The sequence below is a fragment of the Arabidopsis thaliana genome (genome assembly GCF_000001735.4).
Source record: "Arabidopsis thaliana chromosome 1 sequence".
Taxonomy (NCBI): domain Eukaryota; kingdom Viridiplantae; phylum Streptophyta; class Magnoliopsida; order Brassicales; family Brassicaceae; genus Arabidopsis; species Arabidopsis thaliana.
Window position 1 is genome coordinate 8,237,792 of NC_003070.9, and position 25,124 is coordinate 8,262,915.

The 25,124-nt window shown below is 36.4% G+C and overlaps 8 protein-coding genes across 15 annotated transcripts; 3 read left to right on the forward strand and 5 right to left on the reverse strand.

Annotated features, from left to right (window-relative positions):
- Nucleotides 1-2,353: 2,353 nt before the first annotated feature.
- GH9B6 (glycosyl hydrolase 9B6) lies at nt 2,354-4,470 on the forward strand. The gene is made up of 4 exons (NM_102170.2): nt 2,354-2,997; nt 3,327-3,419; nt 3,492-3,929; nt 4,015-4,470. The coding sequence occupies exons 1-4, from the start codon at nt 2,383-2,385 to the stop codon at nt 4,336-4,338; spliced, it is 1,470 nt and encodes a 489-aa protein (NP_173735.1). The 5' UTR covers nt 2,354-2,382; the 3' UTR covers nt 4,339-4,470.
- Nucleotides 4,471-4,577: 107 nt separating this feature from the next.
- Nucleotides 4,578-6,612, forward strand: AT1G23220 (Dynein light chain type 1 family protein). The gene is made up of 2 exons (NM_102171.6): nt 4,578-5,053; nt 6,187-6,612. Exons 1-2 carry the CDS (start codon nt 4,823-4,825, stop codon nt 6,343-6,345), a joined length of 390 nt encoding a protein of 129 aa, NP_173736.1. The 5' UTR covers nt 4,578-4,822; the 3' UTR covers nt 6,346-6,612.
- A 14-nt stretch (nt 6,613-6,626) lies between these two features.
- Nucleotides 6,627-14,146, forward strand: AT1G23230 (mediator of RNA polymerase II transcription subunit; the record flags this gene model as incomplete). 3 transcript variants are annotated; one of them, NM_001332594.1, is made up of 20 exons in its annotated part: nt 6,627-6,797; nt 6,878-6,921; nt 7,008-7,107; nt 7,195-8,133; nt 8,270-8,507; nt 8,772-8,989; nt 9,099-9,300; nt 9,398-9,669; nt 9,885-9,968; nt 10,064-10,158; nt 10,306-10,468; nt 10,562-10,978; nt 11,062-11,175; nt 11,256-11,381; nt 11,457-11,605; nt 11,851-12,091; nt 12,270-13,056; nt 13,129-13,310; nt 13,556-13,659; nt 13,743-14,146. In NM_001332594.1, exons 1-20 carry the CDS (start codon nt 6,690-6,692, stop codon nt 13,948-13,950), a joined length of 4,791 nt encoding a protein of 1,596 aa, NP_001322591.1. In that variant the 5' UTR covers nt 6,627-6,689. The 3 variants fall into 3 exon arrangements, with proteins under 3 accessions (NP_001322591.1, NP_001185071.1, NP_173737.1); NM_001198142.2 differs by having other exon boundaries at nt 10,076-10,158; NM_102172.2 differs by having other exon boundaries at nt 6,649-6,797; nt 8,270-8,512; nt 8,720-8,989; nt 13,743-13,950.
- A 764-nt stretch (nt 14,147-14,910) lies between these two features.
- On the reverse strand, nt 14,911-16,846 carry AT1G23240 (Caleosin-related family protein). 4 transcript variants are annotated; one of them, NM_102173.4, is made up of 6 exons: nt 16,649-16,844; nt 16,260-16,361; nt 16,027-16,112; nt 15,663-15,757; nt 15,407-15,532; nt 14,911-15,271 (listed from the first exon to the last, which is right to left on the reverse strand). In NM_102173.4, exons 1-6 carry the CDS (start codon nt 16,701-16,703, stop codon nt 15,103-15,105), a joined length of 633 nt encoding a protein of 210 aa, NP_173738.2. In that variant the 5' UTR covers nt 16,704-16,844; the 3' UTR covers nt 14,911-15,102. The 4 variants fall into 4 exon arrangements, with proteins under 4 accessions (NP_173738.2, NP_001320525.1, NP_001117339.1 ...); NM_001123867.1 differs by lacking the exon at nt 16,649-16,844 and adding an exon at nt 16,486-16,511 and having other exon boundaries at nt 14,924-15,271; NM_001332595.1 differs by having other exon boundaries at nt 16,260-16,844.
- Nucleotides 16,847-17,335: 489 nt separating this feature from the next.
- Nucleotides 17,336-18,979, reverse strand: AT1G23250 (Caleosin-related family protein; the record flags this gene model as incomplete). 2 transcript variants are annotated; one of them, NM_102174.5, is made up of 7 exons in its annotated part: nt 17,336-17,607; nt 17,727-17,852; nt 17,953-18,041; nt 18,223-18,309; nt 18,419-18,520; nt 18,733-18,769; nt 18,969-18,979. In NM_102174.5, the coding sequence occupies 7 exons, from the start codon at nt 18,977-18,979 to the stop codon at nt 17,442-17,444; spliced, it is 618 nt and encodes a 205-aa protein (NP_173739.4). In that variant the 3' UTR covers nt 17,336-17,441. The 2 variants fall into 2 exon arrangements, with proteins under 2 accessions (NP_173739.4, NP_001322269.1); NM_001332596.1 differs by lacking the exons at nt 18,733-18,769; nt 18,969-18,979 and having other exon boundaries at nt 17,389-17,607; nt 18,419-18,639.
- Nucleotides 18,980-19,062: 83 nt separating this feature from the next.
- MMZ1 (MMS ZWEI homologue 1) lies at nt 19,063-20,934 on the reverse strand. 2 transcript variants are annotated; one of them, NM_102175.4, is made up of 5 exons: nt 20,755-20,934; nt 20,394-20,533; nt 19,879-20,004; nt 19,660-19,786; nt 19,063-19,473 (listed from the first exon to the last, which is right to left on the reverse strand). In NM_102175.4, exons 1-5 carry the CDS (start codon nt 20,780-20,782, stop codon nt 19,418-19,420), a joined length of 477 nt encoding a protein of 158 aa, NP_564191.1. In that variant the 5' UTR covers nt 20,783-20,934; the 3' UTR covers nt 19,063-19,417. The 2 variants fall into 2 exon arrangements, with proteins under 2 accessions (NP_564191.1, NP_001320610.1); NM_001332597.1 differs by having other exon boundaries at nt 19,179-19,473; nt 20,604-20,932.
- An 876-nt stretch (nt 20,935-21,810) lies between these two features.
- Nucleotides 21,811-22,353, reverse strand: AT1G23270 (uncharacterized protein; the record flags this gene model as incomplete). The annotated part of the gene is made up of 1 exon (NM_102176.1): nt 21,811-22,353. The coding sequence occupies one exon, from the start codon at nt 22,351-22,353 to the stop codon at nt 21,811-21,813; it is 543 nt and encodes a 180-aa protein (NP_173741.1).
- Nucleotides 22,354-22,816: 463 nt separating this feature from the next.
- Nucleotides 22,817-25,004, reverse strand: AT1G23280 (MAK16 protein-like protein). Its single transcript, NM_102177.3, has 9 exons — nt 24,798-25,004; nt 24,595-24,704; nt 24,299-24,417; nt 24,087-24,184; nt 23,884-23,971; nt 23,654-23,794; nt 23,444-23,561; nt 23,223-23,344; nt 22,817-23,127 (listed from the first exon to the last, which is right to left on the reverse strand). The coding sequence occupies exons 1-9, from the start codon at nt 24,857-24,859 to the stop codon at nt 23,074-23,076; spliced, it is 912 nt and encodes a 303-aa protein (NP_173742.1). The 5' UTR covers nt 24,860-25,004; the 3' UTR covers nt 22,817-23,073.
- Between the last annotated feature and the right edge of the window lie 120 nt (nt 25,005-25,124).

Consider the following 25,124-nt stretch of genomic DNA (forward strand, 5'->3'; position numbering starts at 1 on the left):
TTGAGTCGGGTCTCTTTATCGTTTCTTGGAAAAATTCCTTTATGGTGGTGTTTATATTGATCTTTTTCGGCGGTGGCGACAAGTGACGACTCCTCTGGATTCATGTGAATGCTCTGTAAAAGATCGAACACAACTTCTTTTGTAAGTTCTTTTAATCCCTCTAATACTTTCTCTATAGTTTCTTTCGTTGGCTTCAATTTTTCGGCCACTGAAACTATCTTCGTGCCGGCTTTTCTCATCGTTGAAAAAAAAGCTCTAAAATAACAGAAAGAAAATGGTTAAACTGGAGAAGAAGACGGACCCAATTCAATTGGAAGAGATATGTGTATACGTTCATTTATGAGTCTAAAAGAAAATATCCATACATTTATAACTCTACATCCCTAAGGAAATAATATCCCATATCTCTACTCATACACATTAGTCATAAAATCTTACTTGGTACTTGTCAAATTCCCTAATTGATCATAAACTCCTACTAAATATCTCATAAATGATGTTTATACACATAATATATACCATAACCATCGATATTTACGTCGTATCAATCTCACGTCTTAATCAATGCCCATATCAAAACTTCATGCATACCTTATATAGCTAGCATCTCTCCCATGTTCGAACAACTTCACATCTCGAATTAAATCAAATCTTTAGACGATCAAAACTATTATACAATTTTATCCAATTATATTAGTATTAATTAAATAAATTATATTGTTATAAATTTTAGTGGCCTGTTAAATTAGTTATTATCCATACTGAATGTTTGTTAAAATATATAACATATGCTAAGTTTAATTCACCAATAACACATATAACAAAAAGTTGTTAAAAAAATTGGGAGATTTGCAAAACTACCATTTTTTTACTACCTTTTTGCAACAATACTTTTTTATGTTGTCCATTTTTAAAAATACCCTTTCCCTTGAACAAAATGACCAAATTACCCTCATCTAATAGAAACATGTAATTGGAAACTGAACTTTTCCCACCAATTTTTTGGCGCCAAAATTTTTTTTTCCCGCCAAAAAAAAAGTTTCCGCCAAACTTTTTTCCCGCAAAAAAAAAAATTCTGCCAAAAGAAAAATTTTCCGTCAAATTTTTTTTTCGTAACAAATTTTTCCTCAGCCAAAAAATTGATTTTAAAAATCCTTATAAATATTTTCTGGCGGCAAATAGATTTACAAGGAATTTTAAAAGGGTTTTAAAAGATTTACAAGAGATTTAAAAATGTTTTAAAAGATTTACAAGAGATTTTAAAAGAGTTTTAAAAGATTTACAAGGGATTTTAAAAGGGTTTTAAAAAATTTACAAGTAATTTTAAAAGGTTTTAAAATCTCTTGTAAATCTTTCAAAACACTTTTAAACCCTTTAAAAATCTTTACAAATCATTTGTAAATCTTTTAAAGCCCTTTAAAGTTCCTTGTAAATATTGTAAACCCCTTTTAAAATCCATTGTAAATATTTTAAAATCCTTTTAAAACAATTTTAAACCCTTTAAAAATCTTTATAAGACATTTGTAAATCTTTTCAATCCCTTTAAAATATCTTGTAAATCTTTTAAAACCCTTTTAAAATCCCTTGTAAATCTTTTAAAAACCTTTTAAAATCCCTTGTAAATCACCCTTTTAAAATCCCTTGTACATCACCCTTTTAAAATTCCTTGTAAATCTTATAAAACCCCTTTAAAATCCCTTGTAAATCTTTTAAAACTCTTTTAAAATCCCTTGTAAATCTATTTCCCGCAAAAAAAAAAATTGGCGGGAAAAATATTTTTGAAAACAAAATTTGGCGGGAAATTTTTTTTCGAAATTTTTTGGCGGGAAATTTATTTTGGAATATTTTAGGCAAAAAATATTAATATTTCATTTTGTAAACCTAAAACAATTTCCAAATAAGAGTAAAATGGTCGTTAAAAATTTAAAGAGGGTAGAAATAAAAATGGATAAAATAAAAGAGTATAGTTGAAAAGGGGCATCATAAAAAAGGCATTAGAAATAATTTTTCATGTTTTAAATGACAATAATTTAAAAGTTAACTAAAAGAGTCTATAATGGGTAATAACAAACGTATAACACTAGTGAAAATAGGACTTGTCAATCCATGAATTAAATATTTTCATGGATACGGTCGTAGGGAAATAAATCTTTCCGTCAGTCCTAAAAAGCCTAAATTATTGGATAGACAAAAATCTGAAAATCTTAAATCACACGTAAATCAAACGTATTTACCCCCACATGGAACTTAATCCAATCTATTAAATTCAGGTGGCGACCGTTCATTGGTTCTTGTCTCTAGAATCCCAAAGGACTCGTTTCCGAGTATAAAAATACGTTCCTCAATTCAAAGTACAAACCAAAAACAGAACCGAAACAGAAAATGGCGGGAAAATCCTTTATGACTCCGGCGATTATGCTCGCCATGCTTCTCCTTATTTCACCGGAGACTTACGCCGGTCACGACTACCGCGACGCTCTCCGCAAGAGCATCCTCTTCTTCGAAGGTCAACGCTCCGGCAAACTTCCACCAGATCAACGCCTTAAGTGGCGCCGTGACTCCGCCTTACGCGACGGTTCTTCCGCCGGCGTGGATTTAACGGGAGGGTACTACGACGCTGGAGACAACGTAAAATTCGGATTCCCGATGGCGTTCACGACGACAATGATGTCATGGAGCGTCATAGATTTCGGTAAAACAATGGGACCGGAGCTTGAAAACGCCGTGAAAGCTATCAAATGGGGAACGGATTATCTCATGAAAGCGACTCAGATTCCCGACGTCGTCTTTGTCCAAGTCGGAGACGCTTACTCCGATCATAATTGTTGGGAACGCCCCGAGGACATGGACACACTACGAACCGTTTATAAAATCGATAAAGACCATTCTGGTTCTGAAGTCGCCGGAGAAACCGCCGCCGCACTAGCAGCCGCATCAATCGTGTTTGAAAAACGCGATCCAGTATACTCCAAAATGCTCCTGGACCGAGCAACAAGGGTACTTTTCTTTAAAGTTTCTTTAATTTCGTCTTTTTGAAATGATAGGGAAAAAAAATCGTGATTTTGTCAAAAAAGTGTTAACAATTGGTTATATACTTTGCTTGTGTGATAAATATTCTCTTCATTAGTTTCTAATAATGTTTGTTTCCGTACTTTCGTGACCCACATGCATTAGTTTAGACCTAATATGAAGTATGGAACTACTTTGTTTTTGTTAGAAACGTATGAACCATTTCACATTACTTAATGTAAAGAACTTTTGACTTGTGTATATTTTCGACATCTACGAAAATAAACTAAGTTTATGGAAAATGTGAATGGACATAGGTGTTTGCGTTCGCCCAAAAGTACCGAGGAGCGTACAGTGATAGTCTTTATCAAGCAGTGTGTCCTTTTTACTGCGATTTCAACGGTTACGAGGTAATTATACAAATTTTACCACAGTTTGATATATCTTTCATAAACATTTGTTGATGAAAATGTTGCGTGTAGGATGAGTTGCTATGGGGAGCGGCTTGGCTACATAAAGCGTCGAAGAAACGAGTGTATAGAGAGTTCATTGTGAAGAACCAAGTTATTCTAAGAGCTGGAGATACGATCCACGAATTTGGTTGGGATAATAAACATGCCGGGATTAATGTCTTAGTCTCCAAAATGGTATTGATGGGAAAAGCAGAGTATTTTCAGAGTTTTAAGCAAAACGCTGATGAGTTTATCTGTTCTTTATTGCCTGGAATTTCTCACCCTCAAGTCCAATACTCACAAGGAGGATTATTAGTGAAGAGTGGAGGAAGTAATATGCAACATGTAACATCTTTGTCTTTTTTGTTACTAACATACTCTAATTACCTAAGCCACGCAAATAAGGTGGTGCCATGTGGCGAATTTACAGCTTCTCCTGCTCTTCTCCGTCAAGTCGCCAAGCGTCAGGTAACTAAACTAACCAACATTCCTCTGTTTTAGCATAATAGAGAGATTCATTAACGTAAGTGTTTGGTGGCGTACGTTAACATAGGTGGACTACATACTAGGAGATAATCCAATGAAAATGTCGTACATGGTTGGGTATGGTTCGAGGTTTCCACAGAAGATTCATCATCGTGGCAGCTCGGTTCCTTCAGTTGTGGACCATCCTGATCGTATAGGGTGCAAAGACGGATCTCGTTATTTCTTCAGCAATAATCCTAATCCTAATTTGCTAATTGGCGCCGTCGTTGGTGGGCCTAATATCACCGACGATTTTCCTGATTCGAGACCTTACTTTCAGCTGACTGAGCCCACTACTTATATCAACGCACCTCTTTTGGGCCTACTTGGTTATTTCTCGGCCCATTATTGATTTCACACCTCGAACTCGAACGAAGCATGAAAGTCTATTTTTGTTGTGAAACATTTTTAGTTGATTGTTACCGATTAGTAGATTCACTAGATTCTCTAAATCTACGAACAAATAATTGTATAAATTAATCGAGTACACAATAATCAATTTTTAATCATATGGGAGTTAGGAAAAACAAAGAGTAATAATGAGAGAAAGGGGGAGACAAGAGTAATTAATATTTTGATGACCAAACTAATCAAAAATCAGGAATTTGTCTTTTGGACTTTGGTCGGCTGCTTTACGCTTAACACAAAAGAACGCTATTTTGTCTCCTCCACGCAATTACCTCTTCTCACTCTCAGACATTTTGTCAAACAGATGGTGCTCGTTTCTGAATCAGCTTAAGAACTAACAAGGAGACAGACACTAAGCTTGGTTTTTCTCTCCGATTAGACGGAGGAAAAAGTGAAAACGAGGGGCTTAGACGAGTGATGTGATAGAGATGGAAGGAGTTGAGCTAGAATTAGAAAGAAGAAGCAAGTTCTTGAACAGTTTGATACAGAAGAAGAAGGCTAAAGAACAGCAAGATCAGAAAGATGAGTTCAATGTTCGTGTTAGGGCTTCAGATATGCCTTTGCCTCAACAGAACAGAGCCTTTAGTTTGTCGCGTGAGATTTTGAATGCTACTCCAGGGAAGGCTGATAACAAAAGACTCGCTCATGCCCTAAAAAAGGTTAGATCTTTTGTATCTCTCTCATGATTTTTCTGTATTTGGGTTGAATTGGAGTCATTGAAGTCTAGTACTTGGATTGAGTTTTGAATTTTGACACAGAATCTAAAAGTATTGAGCTGCTTTTGGGTTCTAGGGCTACGTCTCAAAGTCGCATGCTTTTTGTAGAATGTGGTTATGGTCTTCTCTTTCTTGATTGGTTTGAAGATGTGATGAATCTTGAATTTGGATTTTCGTTTGTGTACTTGCATATTGTTGAACTTCATGGATGGTCCCATATTTGTTAGGTTGCATTTGACTTTGTTCCATTGTTGTTGTCTTTTCTATTTGTAGCTTCGGTTAGTCTACTTGACTAGGTTGTTTTTGTATTGCGAGGATAACTGTAGTAGGAGTCTCGTTGTGAAATGTCTTGAAACTGGATGTTCTTGTTGTTTATTGAGATGATTTTGGAGCTGTCTTAGGCCATAACTAATGAGGCATAGCATGCACCATCTGCTAAGCTTCTGTATCTTTGCTGTTAGAAATTAGTTGCTACCTAATGATAACTCTGAAGCATGCTTGCTTTAGGAAGTGAGCCTTGCCTGAATACAACCTTTTACAAAGGACTTGGTTCGACACCCCATATATAGAGTTGTCCATTTATGCAGTTGTTTCTCGTGAGGATATTGTTCCTTCTTAAAGCGGCTTTGATAATTAGCTTTTGATTTTAACTTATGGAGCGAAATGGAGCAGTTCCCTCAATTTATGCGACTAGGTAGAGGCATTGATTGATCCATACATTGATTTTATGAAGTGGTTGAGTAAAACAATTTAGTGTTCACTTATCTGTGTGCAGCTTACTTGTTTGTCTCAGTGTTCATCAATCTCTTAATAATGGCTACCTCCCTTTGGCTTTTAGGATTGACATACGAGTCAATTTCTGCTGTTGTCTTGTTTTATCTTCTTGTTCTGGTAATATAGATCTCTTATCTCGAAATAGATCTTCATATGTTTCTTGTCTCTATGTTTTCTCCTAAATCCAGCTTCTATGTTATCCACTGAAGTGAATCTTAGACTCCCATCTGTCTAATGACATGTTGCAGCTGATTTAAAACTATATATTCACGAAACAGTTTTCCATCTGTCTTCCATTTCAGGACTTCGATTCAGCCTACGGCCCGGCATGGCACTGCATTGTTGGAACAAGCTTTGGTTCATACGTGACTCATTCCACAGGAGGATTCCTATATTTTCAGATCGACAAAGTTTACGTTCTTCTCTTCAAGACTGCCGTGGAGCCGTTAGATCAAAAATGAGATAAAACGTTGATGATCAGAGCATCTTCAATTTAATCCTTTTCTTTTAGAATTCTCTGTCTTGTATCCCACAATGTAATTCTGCCTAAGACAAAATCTTTGTGGCTCCTATTGTGTAATTAGAAGTCATCTTCTCTACTGTGAATCGTTTCAACTTCACAATGCAAAATATTGTTCTTCTCTTTCTCAAATTCTAATTTTGTTTTTTTCGTTGTTGTGTTGTTGTTGTTGTTGACATTTTCTTCTCTTCAAAAGAGCTTTAAACCCAAAACCTCTAATACCAATTTTGCTCCTCCGTTTTATAAGCATCAAAGAAAAAAAGAATCAGTGAAGAAGAAAAAAAAATGGATCAATCGCAGCGAACAGTCGCTGCAACGCCATCGTCTTCTCGATCGTACCAATTCCACCCAGCTCGTGCTGCAATTATCGATCTTTTCAATCTCTACTTAGGGGTTGGTTAATCTCTTCTCCAATCTCCCAATTTTTTTCATCGAATTTTGTTTCTCTGCTGATTTTGCTTTCTCTATCACAGAGAGGAAGCCGTCAAAAGCCTGATGAGTCCCTCCGAGATCCCCCGTATGTTGTTTCTATTGATTCTGAATCAACTCTTGTTTTCTCTTCCTTCTGTGTTTGATTTTATCCATGTTGATTGTTTTGATCAGGAACAAATCACAGAAGCGTGTTCATGCTCCTAATAGAGACTTACCACCAAGAAACGAGCAATTCCTTTTGGATTTTGAGCTGCTTCAGAGCCAATTCAATGTAAAGTCTCGTTTTTTAACTATCTTTATCTTTCTCTTTGTGATTTCGTAAGATAAAGTTTTTTTTTTTTTTCCAACTCTTTGTTAGGATCCAGAGCAATTGAGGACGATTACTGAGTCAGTTTTGATATCTCTGGTGGTGCAATGTAGCAATCATGCGCCTCGTGCTGAGTTTCTACTCTTTGCTTTGCGTACATTGTGTAGGATTAGTTATATCAATTGGGATACTTTTTTACCATCCCTTCTCTCTTCCGTTTCCGCTGCTGAGGCGTCGTTAAGCCAAGGTGTTCAAGCAGCAGCGGCAACGGCTGGTTCTTCTGCTACTTCTTCGCAGTCTGTAGTTCCTGTGTCTGTGAATCCAACGTCATTGCTGCCTTCAGCTCATGGTATTGGTTCTCCATCAGCTTCAGAGGTGAAATCTGTGGAGAATGGGCAGCAGATTGCAAGAGCTGGCCAGATTGTAAGAGAGAATGCTATGAGAAATAGTCAACGGATTAGAGCTGCTGCTGTAAACAGTCTGCGTCAGCTCAGTTGCAAGATTATCTTGATTGGCGTTGAATCTAGTCTCAAACCCGTTACTCATGCCGAGATTTTCCAGTACATGATGAATTGGCTTGTTAACTGGGACAGGAGAGATCTGGGAACTGAGGACTCTGTAGGAAAGTCGTGGAGATCTGAGAAGACTTTAGCTGAATGGTTGCGGAGTTGTTTGGATGTGATCTGGCTGTTGGTAGAAGAGGGTGAATCTCGAATTCCGTTTTATGAGTTATTGCGCAGTGGTCTACAGTTTATAGAGAACATACCTGATGATGAAGCCTTGTTCACTCTTATCATGGAGATACACCGGAGGCGAGATGCGATGGCCATGCATATGCTCATGTTGGACCAACATCTTCACTGTCCATCATTTGGTACCCATCGTATAGTCTCCCAAATAACTGCCAATGTTCCACCCGAAGCTGTGCCACACTTACGACATTCACCAATTACATATCCAAGTGTGCTTGGGGAACCTTTATATGGAGAGGTGATTCCTATGAAATTGTGGAGATTGGTTTCATAGCTTAGTTGGCTCTTGTTGATATTGTGTAATGTATACGCTTTTCATTAGGCAGACAATTTGTGAATTTCAATCCTCTCTTCTTCTTTTTCGACACCGGCAGGATCTGGCGATGTCTATTCCAAAAGGAAGCCTGGATTGGGAGAGAGCAGTGCGTTGCATTAGACATGCTATTCGCACTACACCGTCACCGGACTGGTGGAAGCGTGTTCTTGTTGTGGCCCCTTGTTATAGACCATCTACACAAGCAGGGCCTATCCCTGGTGCTGTATTCACTTCTGACATGATTTGTGAGGCAATCATTGACAGAATTGTTGAGCTTCTTAAGCTGACCAACTCAGGCAATGTTTGTCTTTCCCTATTTCTCATGTCTTTGATCTGTCACTTCCATTTAAATCTGTGGAAATTATTTTGAAATAGCAAGTGGTTTTGCTAGTCGTCACAATCTGTAAAGAACCTACATCCTTTACGTTTTATTCTAGTTCTATAATCGTTGATTCGTTAGGCTTAGATAGAAAAGATAAAAGTAAGAGTTGAGATACCATTATACTAGGATTGCTTTGGTATTGATTTGGTATCTGTTACTTTTCCCCCTCTCTATGCAGATGCAAATTGCTGGCAAGAGTGGCTGGTTTTCTCGGATATATTCTTCTTTCTAATCAAAAGTGGGTGTACTGATTTTGTTGATTTCATTGACAAGTTGGTTTTACGCCTTAACGGTGTTGATAACCATATTCTTCGGACGAATCATGTGACTTGGCTGCTTGCACAAATAATACGCGTGGAGCTTGTGATGACTGCTTTGAACTCAGATGCTAAAAAGGTCGTTACTCAATTACAATGATATGTTTGCAGCTGCAATGCAATTACTTGTACTTCTTTTTCGGCGAATTTAACATCCCAATTTGTGCTCTATTTGGGTTTTCTCTCAGGTGGAGACTACTAGGAAGATCTTATCATTTCACAGGGAAGACAGAAATTCTGATCCCAACAATCCTCAGAGTGTGTTGCTTGACTTCGTAAGCAGTTGTCAGAATCTACGGATTTGGTCACTAAGCACAACAACTAGGGCATACCTAAACAATGAACAGCTGTTGAAGGGAAAACAGATCGATGAGTGGTGGAGAAGCAAAGGTACATAAGGTTTCAATGGCAGGGCTTAGACTAGGAAGCAGAGAATCCCGATTATAAAAAGCATCCTCTCATTCTGTTTCTTGTTTGGGGTTGTCAGGAGAGCGGATGATGGATTATATGAATATGGATGATAGGTCGATTGGCATGTTTTGGGTTGTTTCCTACACCATGGCACAACCAGCATGTGAAACAGTTATAAATTGGCTATCTTCAGCTGGCATGGCTGAGTTACCGGGATTACAGCCAAACGACCGAGTAATGATGACGCAGGAAGTTACCCCGTTACCTATGTCATTGCTATCTGGCTTTTCAATGAATTTGTGCTTGAAATTGGCCCTTCAGATGGAAGAAGCTTTGTTTGTTAGCCAGGTTTGTTTCCTTTGTCTCACAAAGATATTATATATGTTAATTGATACACTGATCTATGAAGAACATCTTCTTTGGTCATTTTTACTTAGTGACCTATTTTCTCCACGGTTTAGTAAAACAACTTTAGCGTTTTACTTGTTTAAAAATGTTAATAGTAGATTTTAAAAAACCTGAGAAAAATGAATTTAGTGTCGTAGTAAAACATCTGAGTGCAGGTTGTTCCTAGCATTGCAATGGTTGAGACATACACAAGATTGCTTCTGATTTCCCCTCATTCGATGTTCCGTTCACATTTCAGTGTAAGCTATTTGGTTCCTTCTGTTACCTTTTGACTTTCATTATCTTATGTTTTATTGATCATAAGCGATTCATAAGATTAGCTAACTTTCTGTAGCAATTGGCCCAGCGAAATGCTTCTCTGCTAAGCAAGCCTGGAGTGACGTTACTTGTTCTTGAGATTCTGAACTATCGGTTGCTGCCACTCTACAGGTAAAACGAGCGAAAAGTTCTCAAGTTGGAGTAGATCCTTCTTTATGTTTTAACTGGGTCATTCTTTTAGTTAGATGACAATTGTTTCGGGCTTTCGCCATATTGGCTGTTAGACCCGACTAAACAAAATTACTGATCTTATTGCAGATACCAAGGAAAGAGTAAAACTTTAATGTATGATGTTACTAAAATAATATCTGCATTGAAAGGAAAACGTGGTGACCACCGTATATTCAGACTAGCTGAAAACTTATGCATGAATCTCATTTTATCACTCAGAGACTTTTTCTCTGTGAAACGGGAGGGAAAAGTAAGTGGTGTTTTCGAATTACTCACTGTCCCCCTTCTTATTTTGTGCCTGGATCTCAGGTGTAAATAATTGTTCTTATGTTATCATCACTAGGGGCCAACTGAATTCACTGAGACGTTAAATCGCATAACCATCATGACTCTTGCTATCACTATCAAAACACGTGGTATCGCAGACCCTGATCACATGGTTTATCTGCAAACCATGTTGGAACAAATACTCGCGACGAGTCAGCATACATGGTCAGAGAAGACGATGCGGCATTTCCCATCCCTTCTCCGTGAAACTTTGAAAGGACGGGTAGACAAGAGGGGCCTATCAATTCAGGCATGGCAACAGGCTGAAACAACTGTGATAAACCAGTGCACTCAACTTCTCTCACCATCTGCTGAACCCGCTTACGTTTCAACATACCTCAGTCACAGTTTTCCTCAACACCGTCAGTATCTATGTGCTGGTGCTTGTCTGCTGATGCAAGGCCACGCTGAAAACATCAACAGCACAAATCTGGTTTGCTTTGCTTAGTCTATTCATAATTGTGAAATGATTGTTTGTTGATAGTGGTATGATTTTCTCTTCCAAATGATTATCAGGCACGAGTTCTGAGAGAAGTTTCTCCTGAAGAAGTCACTGCTAACATATACACTTTGGTCGATGTTTTGCTTCACCACGTTCATGTAGACCTTCAGCAAGGACAATCTCTAGAGGTTTCTGTCTGCCAGAAGAGATTAACCTCACTTTTCGTTGCTTGATCCATCTTCTTACATTGCATCGTAATATTTTTTAGGCAGTTCTAGACAAGGCAGGCGCAAATCTTGCATTTTTCTTCTGGACACATGAAATGCTTCCTCTCGACATTTTTCTTTTGGCGCTCATTGACCGTGATGATGATCCTCACGCCTTGATAATTGCAGTATGTTCATGCTTTTACGTAAAAGAAGCTTAACATCATAGAAATTTTACAGTGTTGTTTTCAATTTATTTACAGATGAGCCTACTTAAAACGCCAGACCTTCTGCTGAGGATAAAAAACTACTGCCAAAACCGTGGGTCTCCTGAGCACTGGCTTGTCACACAGGTGTTCAAACGCAATGAACTCCAGAAGGCCCTGGGTAACCATCTTTCTTGGAAGGACAGGTAATATATCCAATTCAACATCAGTGTAACTGATTTCTAACAACAATTTCACTTAAGTACATGGCTTTGATTGTTTGATTGGTTTTGTTGGCATCCAACCATAAATGTGTGATGGAACCTTCCATGAAAACTTGTGTATGACTAGGAAATAGTTGAATTTTGGTTTGATCTGTTTTAATTTTGGTGTTGGATTCTGCTAAAGTTGGGTAAATGTTTTACCTATTTTTTTATTGTGTTAAACGCAGGTATCCAACGTTCTTTGATGATATTGCAGCGCGTTTGCTTCCAGTTATCCCTCTAGTGCTTTACAGGCTCATCGAGAACAATGCGATGGAGCAAGCTGATAATCTTTTGCTTGCACACTCGCATTTTCTAGCGTATCATCCTCTCAGATTCACGTTTGTCCGTGATATACTAGCCTATTTCTATGGCCATCTTCCTGGGAAACTTGTTCTGCGCATGCTCAAAGTACTTGATCTCAGCAAGGTAATTGAAAACAATTCCCGATCTTACATTGATTCTGAAATTGACCTCAAGTTGATGCCGCTTTTGGATTTTAGTTTAGAGATTTTGTTTCTCACCAATTTATCTAGATACCTTTGTCCGTAATCGTTTCCACATTCGATTAAAATGGAACGTAACAAATCTTTTGACATTTCCGCAGATTCCATTCTCTGAATCATTCCCGCAGTACATTAGCCCTACCGGTGCACCTGTATGCCCACCTCTAGATTACTTTGCCTCTCTTCTGCTTAATCTCGTAAACAATGTTATACCTCCACTTAGCAGCAGCAGCAACTGCAGCTCGAGGTCTGGCTCAATGGCAGACATCTTAAACAGCTCAGCAAGACCTCCTCATGGAAAAACTCCAGGAACATCTCAGCCTGGACCAGCAAACGCCTCTGAGGGCCAGAAAGCATTCTATCAGATCCAGGACCCAGGAACTTACACGCAACTGGTTCTTGAGACAGCCGTGATCGAGATCCTCTCGCTTCCTGTCTCTGCTGCTCAGATTGTCTCTTCGCTTGTCCAGATAATTGTCAACATACAATCGACTCTGATTCAATCTGGAAACGGGTTCCACGGCGCTGCCAACGGGGTGGGACAAGGGTCGGTACTGCCAACGTCTCCCTCTGGAGGGAGCACAGACTCCATGAGCGCTAGCCGGTCCACTTGTCTGATTCCTGGTATCAACACAGCGAGCTTTGTCTCTAGAAGCGGTTATACATGTCAGCAACTGTCGTGTCTGTTGATTCAAGCTTGTGGACTTCTGTTGGCTCAGCTCCCTCCAGATTTTCACGTACAGCTTTACTTGGAGGCAGCACGTGTGACAAGGGAAACATGGTGGCTTAAGGACGGGAAGAGATCACAAGGTGAACTAGACTCAGCTGTTGGATACGCTTTGATGGATCCTACATGGGCTGCTCAGGATAACACCTCGACCGCCATAGGTACGCTATAGTTTCTGGATCTAGAAGTGAAATGTTTGTTTGGATTTTGTTTTTACATGTGTCTTCTTCCAGGAAATATTGTCGCCTTGCTTCATGCTTTCTTCAGCAATCTCCCACAAGAATGGCTTGATGGCACGAATGCTATCATCACGAACCTCCGGCCTGTGACATCTGTGGCAATGCTCAGAGTTGTATTCCGTATCATGGGGCCACTGCTTCCGAGGCTTGCCAGTACACATACTCTCTTTAACAAGGTACTCTTATGGCTTGTATCCATATGAAGTGGTCAGTCTTTTCAAGTATATGCTTGTGAGAGTTACCGTGTGACGTTCTGCTCATGTTAAATTTAATATCAAAGGCTGGATAGAATTTGAATATTATGTAGTTGCCATCGTCTAGCATGTTAATTCCTAGTCTCTCGAGTACACAACATAAATGAAATGATCTTCAATGGTTTCTTGTAGTTTTACTTTGGTGTTCATTTTTTGTTTCTCAACAGACGCTAATGCTTCTCTTAAGCGCACTGGTCGATGTTTTTGGAAAGACCGCACAGACAACAGCCCCTGTTGAAGCATCCCAGATTGCAGATCTTATTGATTTCCTGTAAGCTTCTATTATATTACCATAGCAAAACATGGATTCACTATTGTCGTTGTTGATTAACAATCACATAACTGTTGTTGCAGACACCATATTATTCACTACGAGGGACAAGGAGGAGCTGTTCAAACTAGCAGCAAGCCGAGACCGGACATCTTGGCGTTAATCGGAAGAGCAGCAGAGACTCTCCGACCAGATGTACAACACCTTCTCGCTCACCTCAAAACCAACCCGAATTCTTCCATATACGCAGCTGCTCATCAGCAGAATACTGCAAAGACTAACACCTCTTAATAAACACCCAGATGATAATGTGTGTCCGTAGAGCAATAGAAGCACAAAAGATTCTTCCATCTACAACATGTTCTGGTAAATTGGGTTCATGGTTACAACTTGTTTTGTATATATGTCAATGGTAACATTATGTTTCTCTTATTTATGAAATTTAGAATTTAAATTATCATTAGATGATGAAACAGGCTTATTCAACCAGGTATTTCAGATGAAGTATATTTCGATTAGTGTTTTAAATTTTATTGACTTTTTTTGTCGATCTCTTTTTTTTTTTGTCGTAATATCAACCGGTATTAATTGATATTCCGAAAAAAATTAAGAAATTAAAAGAAACAATATATAAGGACCATTTGAACCTATATAAAAATCTTATGCATATTTTATAATAAATTGATCCATTTGCGCATGCTAAAACGTGTCATGAGACATTACCTTTGGACTTAGGAGAAACCGAGTAAGGCTAATGAGTCGTGAGAAAGATATCAGAGATGGAGAGAAACACAGAACAATGAAGTTAGCACAAGCTTTCTTATTACTTTAGGATCATTCTTTTGGGGTTTATATAAACAAATAAAGTATCGAAGAAGCCGTTAATTATTTTCTTGTTTACCTTTTTTTCTTTTGTTAGGTGTTGTGTTAGTTATACAGACTTATACATAAACAAAAGATTTGATCCAAAATAAAGTGGATAGATGTTTGTGTGAGTGGATTTATGTGTCTTGGGCATGTATTGACATGCGTAGACGCATTCCTCATTATCACAACATGATCACAAAGTGTGAGACTCTTACTGATTTCTTTTTCCCTTTTAATTCATTATCATCCCTTTCTTGACTTACACGGTACTATTTACTTAAATCCTCCATTGAATCTAGGTCTACGTTAATGATAACATTTTGTTGCTCTTATTTATGAAAATTAGTATTTAGATCATAGTTAGATGATAAACCGGCTTATTCAACCGGGTACTTATATCTTAAATGAAGTATACTTTGATAAGTTTTTTTTTTTCAATATACACAATAATTATTTAAAGAGTGTTTGATCTATGTAATTATTCATTACAAAAGTTATTTGACAAAATTATATAATTATAAACCAAGAATGTTATGTGATCTCCACATAATAATATAAGAAGATTCATGTAAACATTTATGGTAGTTTTTGTTTCTTGCCACGAGAAGAAGAAGAAGATCTTTTTTTCTCCAGTTGGTGGAAAAGGCTACCATCGTAGATGGCCCTGACGCTCTTTTCCGATAACAAACCATTTTTGTCTTGAGCTAACGTATGTAATATTTTCCATTCTCCATAATCTGAAAGCCTGTACAGAGATAATACTTAGGTATAACCGTATAAGCATCGTGCCATATGTATATTGTTTTTTACGAAAATCGGAATGATACGTTACGTTGTGACTATAATTTAATTCGTTTGAAATAATTCAGAAACAACGAACCATCCTGTGATATCGAAAGGATCCCTGTTAGTCTTAAGCATTTTTTGAATTTCCTCTGCAGTGAGAGCATCTTTATGTGTGCGAGCATGCTTGTTGAATATTTCCTCGAATTTTGATTCCACAAATCTGTAAAATTTAGGCGATAAGTAACTACACTTTTGTAAAGTTGGATTTTGTAATTACGTACAAAAACACACACATGTACATTATTACATTAACAAAAGAAAAAGATGCCAAGGAAGAGATGAAAAAAAACCTTCCGTCATCGTCATAGACGTCGGTGTCACTACCGTGCATGCAAAGGTGACTATTCTTCACGTCTATTGGAAACAACGGCGAGAATCCCTTTCCCTAATCACCAATCACTATGGCTTCAAAAAACAATGGTAAAATATATCCGCATAGTTTAACATATATATATATATAGATTGTTTGCATAATTAAACCTAGAAACAAAAACTAATCAACCAACTAATTAAATACTCATTCACATTTCCTTCTTGCTTTCTTAATATATCGGTTTAGCCGTTAAATTTTTTCACATATGCTTAATCGCAATGCAAAACCAAGAGTGGAGAAGGAAAAAAACGAAAAGGAAAGCGAAGTGTTATAATTGGTACCGGACGAGTTTTCTTGCTGAGTCCCATGTTGATGAATATAGCAACAAAAGCCGCCAAAAGACGCCCTGTCCCGAGCGCTCTAAATCCTTTTTTCCATATACATACATCAACGAATTAAATATGTTTGTAAAGTTAACCAGAATAATATATCAAAATCTCGTTAATATATTATTACTTAACATTTATTTTGTCAAAAGTTTTTCAACACTTAGCTAATTGTGTATGTAACGTACCTTGGTAGGTTTCCCATGGATAAACGGTGCCGTCTTTGTTCCTGTCGAAGAAGGAAACATGTTTCTCCAATGCAGTCATTTTTTCCTTATCTAACTTTCCTCCTACATAAACAACATAATCCCACAAATATGTTTCCATGCATAGACCCTTTTTCGACTCACAAAAACAAAAACAAAAAAACATTCCAAAAATGTTAAGAATTTAAAAGAAAAAATATATAAGGACCTTTTCAACCTATACGTAAATCTTATGCATACTTTGTTATTCTTATATGTATATATATCAACCAAGTTATATGCATATTTAAATTTTCTAAATTAATTTGAAAAATTGGAGCCATGCTCAAATGATACATGTGGGCATGCTAAATGGGTCGTGAACACTTTACTTTTGGGTTTAGGAGACTTAGCCTTAGAGGCTAGCGCTACTGTCTGATGAGACATGAGAAATATATCACAGATTGGAGATGAGAGTGAGAACACTGAAATTATCACAAGCTTTCTTATTAGTTTAGGATAAACATATAAATGATCGAAGAAGCCGTTACTTATTTTCTTGGTTACTTATTTTTTATATCTATTGTTAGGTGTTGTGTTAGTTATACTTATACATAAACCAAAGATTCGATCCAAGATAAAGTCGATAGAGGTTTTTGTGTGTGTGTTTGTATTTATGTGTCTTGGACATGTATTGACATGCGTAGACGCATTCCTTGTTATAACAACAAGATCACAAAGTGTGAGACTCTTACTGATTTTTTCCCCTCTTATAAATTTAATTGACATTATAACCCCTTTCTTGGCTTACACGGTACTATCTACTTAAATCCTCTTTATGTCATTTATTCTTAGCTATATATATATATATATATATATATAGCTAAAAATGATAACATTTTGTTTCTCTAGTTTAGAAATTTTAGAATTTAAATTATCGTTAGATGATAAAACGGGCTTATACAACCATGTATTTTAATCTAAATGAAGTGTACTTTTTCATAAGTGTTTGAATGATTTTTTGTTGTTGTTGTTGATCGCATATTTTTGTCAATATAATGATTTAAATATGATTTGATATCCAAATTATACAAATTTATTCATTACAAAATTTATTTGATCTCCAAATTATATAAACCACAAGTCATTTGATCTCCACATAGTAATATAAGAAGATTCACGCATTTAAGGTAGTTTTTGTTTCTTGCCACGAGATGAAGAAGATGATCTTTTTTTCTCCAGTTGTTGGAAAAGGCTACCATCGTAGACGCCTCTTACTGCATCTTCCGTCAACAAACCATTGTCTTGAGCTAACGTATGTAATATTTTCCATTCTATAAAATCTGAAAGCCTGTGATATAATTAGGTATAAGCATATCGTGCAATATGTATATTTTTTTACAATGAAAATCTGAATGATACGTTACGTTGTGATTATAATTTAATTTGTTTAATTTATAAACAACGAACCATCCGATGAAATCGTAAGGTTCTCTGTTAGTCTTAAGCATTTGTTTAATTTCCTTTGCAGTGAGAGCATCTTTATGTGTGCGAGCATGCTTGTTGAATATCTCCTCGAATTTTGATTCCACAAATCTGTAAAATTTAGGAGATAGAAGTAATTACACTTTTGTAAAGTTAGATTTTGTAATTAGGTTTTAACTTTTAACAAAAGATGTCAAGGAAATTAAGAAACCTTCCGTCTTTGTCGTAGACGTCGGTTGTCACTACCGTGCATACAAATGGTTTCAAAAACAATGGTAAGATATATCCGAATAGTTGAACCTATATAGATTGTTTGCATAATCAACCCTAGAAACAAAATCAAAATATTCATTCATATTTCCTTCTTCTTTTATTAGTATATTCCGGTTTAGCCGTTGAATTTCTTAACTTATGGTATCCTTGATCGCATGCAAAACCAAGAGTGGAGAAACAAAAAAAGAGAAGTAGTATTAGTTAGTACCGGACGAGTTTTCTGGCTGAGTCCCATGTTGAAGAAGACAGCAACAAAAGCCGACATGAAACGCCCTGTCCCGAGTGCTCTAAATCCCTTTTTGGGTATACATCAACGATTTAATTATGTTTGTTTAAGTTAAAGATAAGAATAAGCAACACATCAAAATCTTGTTCATATTTTATGACTTAATTATGTATGTTACCTTGGTAGGTTTCTCATGGATAAACAATGCCGTCACCGTTTCGGTCAAAGAAGGACACATGTTTCTCCAATGCAGTCTTTCCTTCCTCAACTGTTTATCTTCCTACAGAACAATATAACCCCAAAAATATGTTTCCATGCATAGACCCTTTCTTAATTTCAACTTATAAAAAGAACAAGAAAACTACATTATTAACTAACATTTCAACCTATTTGTTGTTCTTATCTTACTAAATGTATAGTTGATGTGTTACAGAATCCTTAAAAGTAAATAATATCAGATTGGAGCCATGTTCAAATTGATTCATGAATAACCTTTGGACTTGGAGGAAACAGAGGAAGGCGCTTCAGGCTGTTGAGACATGAGAAATTTATCAGAGATTGGAGTTTAGGAGAGATTACACAACACTAAAATTAACACATAAGCTTTCTTATCAGCTTAGGTGATACATAAACAAAGATTCGATCGGAAAATAAAATGTGGATAGAGGCGTTTGTGTGTGTGTCTCTCTTTATGTATGTGTCTTGGACATGTCTTCTCATGCGTAGACGCATTCCACATTTCATACCAAAAGGATCAGAAAATGTGAGTCTCTTTTACAGTTTAGATTTCTTGTTACTTTCCATTTTTATTTCACTATTATCCCTTTCTTCAATTACACGGTACCAATCTCTACTCAAATTCTCCTTGTTCATTCATCAATCTGACCTTAAATGTTCTGTCTTCATCAGTGAAATAACAGCAGCAAAAACTAACCCTCTTTTTCACAGCAAACTGGGGAATCCAAAGAACAACTTAGGACTCATGTAAAGAACTAAGAAGAGAAAGTAGAGATGAGGTTTATTAAAATAATCATCAACTGTTTTTGGCGGACATATATATATTCTCAAACAAGACTATAACATTAGGAAGTTGTAGGGAATTTCAAAGCTTCAAATGATGTTTTATATACACTGTTCCTTCTATTAATACAAATAGCTGATTCCCACCAACCTCTCTTCACATCACACAACATTTAGCTGGTCCTTTTGGATCTGCCCTAGCTTCCTCGTTACCTGGAGAAACAATACTTTGATTAGAGCACGATGTTCTTATGTCAACAATCCAAGTGTTCCAGGAATTGTCCAAGTTTGTCTATCAAAGATGTTTAAACCAGAAAGTGATATCTTATCAAGTCATCCCCACTAATCCATGACAGTAATTATAAACCGAATTTGGGTTTTGCAAACTAGAGAAATTACCTTCCGGGGGTTGAGCTAACTTCCGGTTATGCGAAGTCATCATTTCTTTTTTCAGCTTAACCAGTATGTCCTCCATTGTATATTCTCGCCGCCAGTTAGTGAGCATAGGGAAGAGACTCGGTTCAACCTGATTTCATATTTCGAAACAACTTGTCAGACTAAGCAAATATCCACACACACACACACATATATAACAGCAGTGATGTCAAAGGTTATTACCACTCCAGTTTCTGGGTTAACACAAGCCATGTTTATCCGGGTCTGGAACCTCACAGTCGGTGGACTTTCAGGGTACTCCTTACCACAGAAAAGCTTCAGCTGAAAGATTTTCCCTTCATATGCAGTCTGATATTCGTTCATCACCAAACAAAAAACATCAATCTTCTCAAAATCCAAAAGCACAAACCAACAATTTCCTTCCTTTTTGTCCACTCTAATCAATAGTAATCAAGAAATGTCACTACATACCATTTGGAGTAAAGGGTCTTAGATAACACAGCCAACGGTTATATCCATTCGAGAAACAGCCACACAACTACTAGTTACTTCAGAAACGCACCCAAAACAGAGAGACAAAAAGTAGAAGAAAACTCCAAAGCATATCTAAAAAATGTTTGAACACTAAAACACTATACCAACAATTCTCTCACAAAAGTGTTAAAAATTGCATCTTTACTCTATCAAACACAGATAAATCTAAAACAAAACTCAGAGATCGATAGAGAGATACATACATTAGGAGGACCAAGAATGGTGCCAGTCCAAGATTGCATATAAATATCATCAGCATCATCCATTCCATAGCTAACAGTACCATCTCCAATACCTTTCTCACCTCTTTCAAGCTCTTCCAACAATCTAAAGTTCCTCGGAACTACATCACAAAATCAAGCTCTTATAAATATCGCCCCCAAATCAAATCATTTTACAGATCAGATATATACCTAATCGAGACCATGGATCCGATCACATTCTCATTAAAAAAATCTCGGAAACAAATCGAATCACTACAACAACATAAAAACCCCTAGATCTCAAAATTCAATCTACGAGAAGGAATGATGAAATTGAAAGAGAAATCAACCGGAGACTTACCAACGACCTTGGCTTCCTCCGAACTCATCGCCGATGAATCTCAGGAATAATGAATAATTAGGGTTAGGTGAGAGAGAGAATTGAGCAATAGCGAAGAAGCAATCTCAGAGATAAAAGAGAGAGAGAGAATGTTCAAAGTACTGTTTGAGAGCAGAAGAAGAAGAAGCCTTTCTATAGAAAATAATATTAATTAAGAGAGACTTTTGGTTAATTTAGCTACAAGTAACAATTAATAAGGAAAGACAATAAAACATAAATCTCTTACATATAAATGTTAAATTCTATATATAATTATTTTTCAAACTAATTATGGTGAAAAATTTATGGTTAAATTCTATGTATGTTAAATGGTGAAAAATTGGAAATAAATCCTGTTGAATAGATTTTTTTTAATAGTAAAAAATATTTGACATTTAAGTTTTGGATCATTTGGTTATCAAAATATATAATTTAAGCTTTGGATAGTCAAATATTTGACGTTAAGATTAATCTAATTTTTCTATTTATGTATACTTTTTGAGACCATACAAAAGGTAATGTACATGTTGATGGTTGTTGGTGGTGTCCATAAGATAATGCATTTTTTACATAGAAGGTAGTGACACATGTAATTTGTTTTCACAATCTCACAAATATAAACATGTGGTTTATAAATGTCAGAAGAAAAAAAAAATCTTCCTTATACTAAATTTCATCATGTTGTGTGAGTACATGATGCAAATCTAAATCCAAAAAAATGTTTAGTTGTTATATGAAACTAGTAATGGTCGTCAAAACAACATTCCTAGTAGTTGATTAAATTTTGATTCTGACCTCAATCTTCTTAACCTTTTGACGGCTTTTTTTGCTGCTCTCTGTTGCTTTTTTTTGCTGTTAGGTTATGATTAGTCTCGAGTAAGTCTTAAGCAACCCATGGCTTGTGCTGGAGATAACTTATCAAACCATGATCTTAATAACTTTGATTTCCGGTTCGATCTTTCTTTTTGGTATTGGTCAGATGATGGTGAAGCTAAATCAATTGAAGTATATGAAGTTGAGCTGGTTCTTGATTTTTCTTTAGCATGGAAGCTTCAGGGTTTTTGTTGCAGTCGAGATGTTACCTTCTCGAGAAAACCTCGAGGAACTCGAACCGGTAGAGGACACGTTTCCACAAGAAAATCTCGATGAACTCGAACCAATTCTCTTAGAACCTGAAGATTCTCCAAGCCCACCTCGTGACTTCACACTCTGATTACGTTTGGTTTTCGAGAAAATCTGTGTTTCCTCAACAGATGAATCTAAAGGACAAGACTTTCCAACTTGGATGGAAAAAGAAGAAACTGAGGAAACGTTTCCACGATACTTCTTCTCAGGGTGACTTGCCATGCTATTGGAGTGAGAGAGAAGTTTCTTCGGGGAAGACGAAACCGAGTCGGTTCGAGAAACCGGAAGAGATTTGAGACGACGTAAACGGGTTTCGGGATTAGTGGGAAGAGCAGTGTCGTCGGTGAAGCCTGAACAGTTGATTTTGGCGACTTGTTCAAGAACGTATTGATCTTTAGCTTGTGAAAGAAGTTCCTCCACAGCTGAATCATCTTTACCAGTAAAAAAACTTGACATCTTCGTTGATTTGGTTTAGGGGTTTAGAGTTTTTTTTTTTGTTGTGAGAGAGAACGATGAAACTATGATTCTGCATTTAGAATCATTATTATCTATAGATTTTAGATTCTTTCTATTTCTGTCTGCCTAATGTCTATTGTCCATTTTCTGTGCTCTGGTAAAAATATGTTAATTGTCCATTTTTCATAATTTGTAACTGACTGTTGAATACATTAAGTCGGTAATTTACTGTAAATATATCATTTTCCAATTATTTTGCTCTGTGTAGGATTATTGTAAATTTGACTTTTTTTATTTATCTTCAAATGAAATTCATATTTTTCAATAATAAGTATATATTAAAAAAAATAGAAAAGACATAAAACCGAAAATAATAATATAGATGTATCCAAAAATCTGCTAAAACGTACACTAATTTTCACTTCAAAGCTTCTAATAATTTTAACTTCAAAGTTTCTAATATCTAACAAAAAATTCATCCAGTTTTAATAATTGATACATCAAAATTCATTCAAACAAGGCCTCTTGTTTTCAAGTTTTCAGTAACAATATCCAAAACTAAATTGTAACTTGAATATAAAATGGTTTATAATTTAAAATGTAAGAACATATTAAGCTTTTACAAGATAAAGGTAGAAATTCTACAAAACCAAAGGCCTCTCAACTGAAGAAGTTTTTACCTTTTTCATCATTAAGTATCAAAAACTTTCACAATCTTTCTCAAATTTTAAGGCTTTTCAGGGATCTTCTTGTGTCTGCATCTTCTTGCTCAACCTAAAAAAGACATACATATATGTAAGAAACCATCGAAATCGTAAACACAAAAGTATCCTTGCAAATTATTTAAGCAATCTTGTGGAATCTCTCACCTCAACAACTACTCTTGGTTTCTTCTTTGCTTTTCCATTATCATCAGACTTCTTTAAAGCTCTTCCCTTTTTATGAATCACAACTTGTTCTTCAGCATCATCGTCATCCTCGTCATCTGAGTCTGTAGAGAGTTCACGATCGGGTTAAAATAGTTTCTCAAAATACATGGATTCAATTATTGAGTGGAAATTGTAAGAAACAGGAAGGAGATGAATATTACCATGATCATCACCTTCAAGGTAAGACTCCTTAGATGGAAGACCAGAGAAGTCTTCCATGTCTTCTTCTTCCTCTGCTTCGAGTTCATCATCGCCTTCAACATATTCAATCACTCCTTCCTGAGATATACGTTAATGAATGAAGATCAGTAGAAAGATGTTGCATCTAGATTTGATGGACTACCAAAATTACACGGCTTTTACAAAAGTACCTCCTCCTCTTCTTTCTCAACTTCGTCGTTGGTTTCGATTTCTCTATCAAGCAGTTTGTTAAACACACTGTCAGATAAATTGTATATTTCAGTAGGGTAAATGCCTTTCTTCAAACGTTCCATCAACTCGGTTTCAATAGCCTGTAAAAAAAGAATCAAAACTATCATGAAAACCTCAGAACTAGAGTGAAGCAAGTAAAAATCAAAACCCAAAAACAACAAATCGTGACCTTATCCAACTGAGCTGCTTTTATAGCCTTTTCCTCTCTTCTCGACTCCCTCTTTATTTGCCTCCTAGGCGTAGTGACTACTACCTCCCTGTTATTCAAAAACAAAAGTACCAAATAATTAATCAGAACAAGAAAAGAATTAGACACATGTAAATCAAACAAGATACCAAACTCCACAAACAAAAACCAGAAGAGGACAAGACCTTGTTTTCAGAGCAAGTTTCCTCATACGAATACGCATCTGAGTCATTTTAGTCAGTCTTTGTTTAACCTTATGCTGCAACAACTTGGGCCAGTACAACTGCCACACGTAAGAAAGAAAATAATTAAAACCCTCCCAGATCATAAGACATTGACATTGCTAATGAAGAAGAAGAGTAAAGAAATAAACTGTGGCAATAAATCTCAAGCTCACCAAGTGTTTGTCAATCATTTCAAGAGCCTTCTCATAGTTTACAGGCAGCTTAACTCTCTCCCACAATTTATTTGGCATGTGAGCTCTCTCAATAGTCTTCATATATAAATAAAACACTCCTGTATAAACAACAACAACACAAGAAAATCCATTTGTAAGAAACCACCACAACAACACTAAACTCAAAAGAAACATCTTTCTAATTGCCCTTTACTACGTAAACTAAATCAACACCCAATCCTAACTATTCCAACACACAGAATCAGCTCAAAGATTGACACTTTTCTAAAAATTACCATCATGGTCACGGATAGTGGCGTATCGGCTATTAGCAAGAGGGCAAGAGCTTCGATTACAGATTCCTGTTACATTATATTGGTTTCTGCAAAAGATTCCAGTTTCGATTCTAGAAAAGCAAAAGAGAACAAAACAAACCCATCAACAAATTGAGCTACAAATGAAAATTGAAAGCTAACAAGTGAGGATAAAAAATACATACTTGGCCATGTAACTACAGTGCTTGTGCCTAATGACCTGCCATATAACCTCATCGTGTTGCATCTTTCCCGGTGAAGCTTGAAAATAGCTAAAGGGTTTAGCTTTCGGGCGAGACTTTAGGGTTTATGAGTGAAGAAAAAGAAGAAGGAGAAGCTGTCAAGGACGGCGCCGATCAACTGTCGTCGAAAAACTCAAAAGTGAAGTGGTTAACTAAACCTGATATTAGGGATTCATATAATGGGCCTCATAGCCCAATTTAATAACATAAATAACCTGTGGTATAATTGGGCCAAATTATTAAAAAGCCCAAAAGACAATACACTATCTC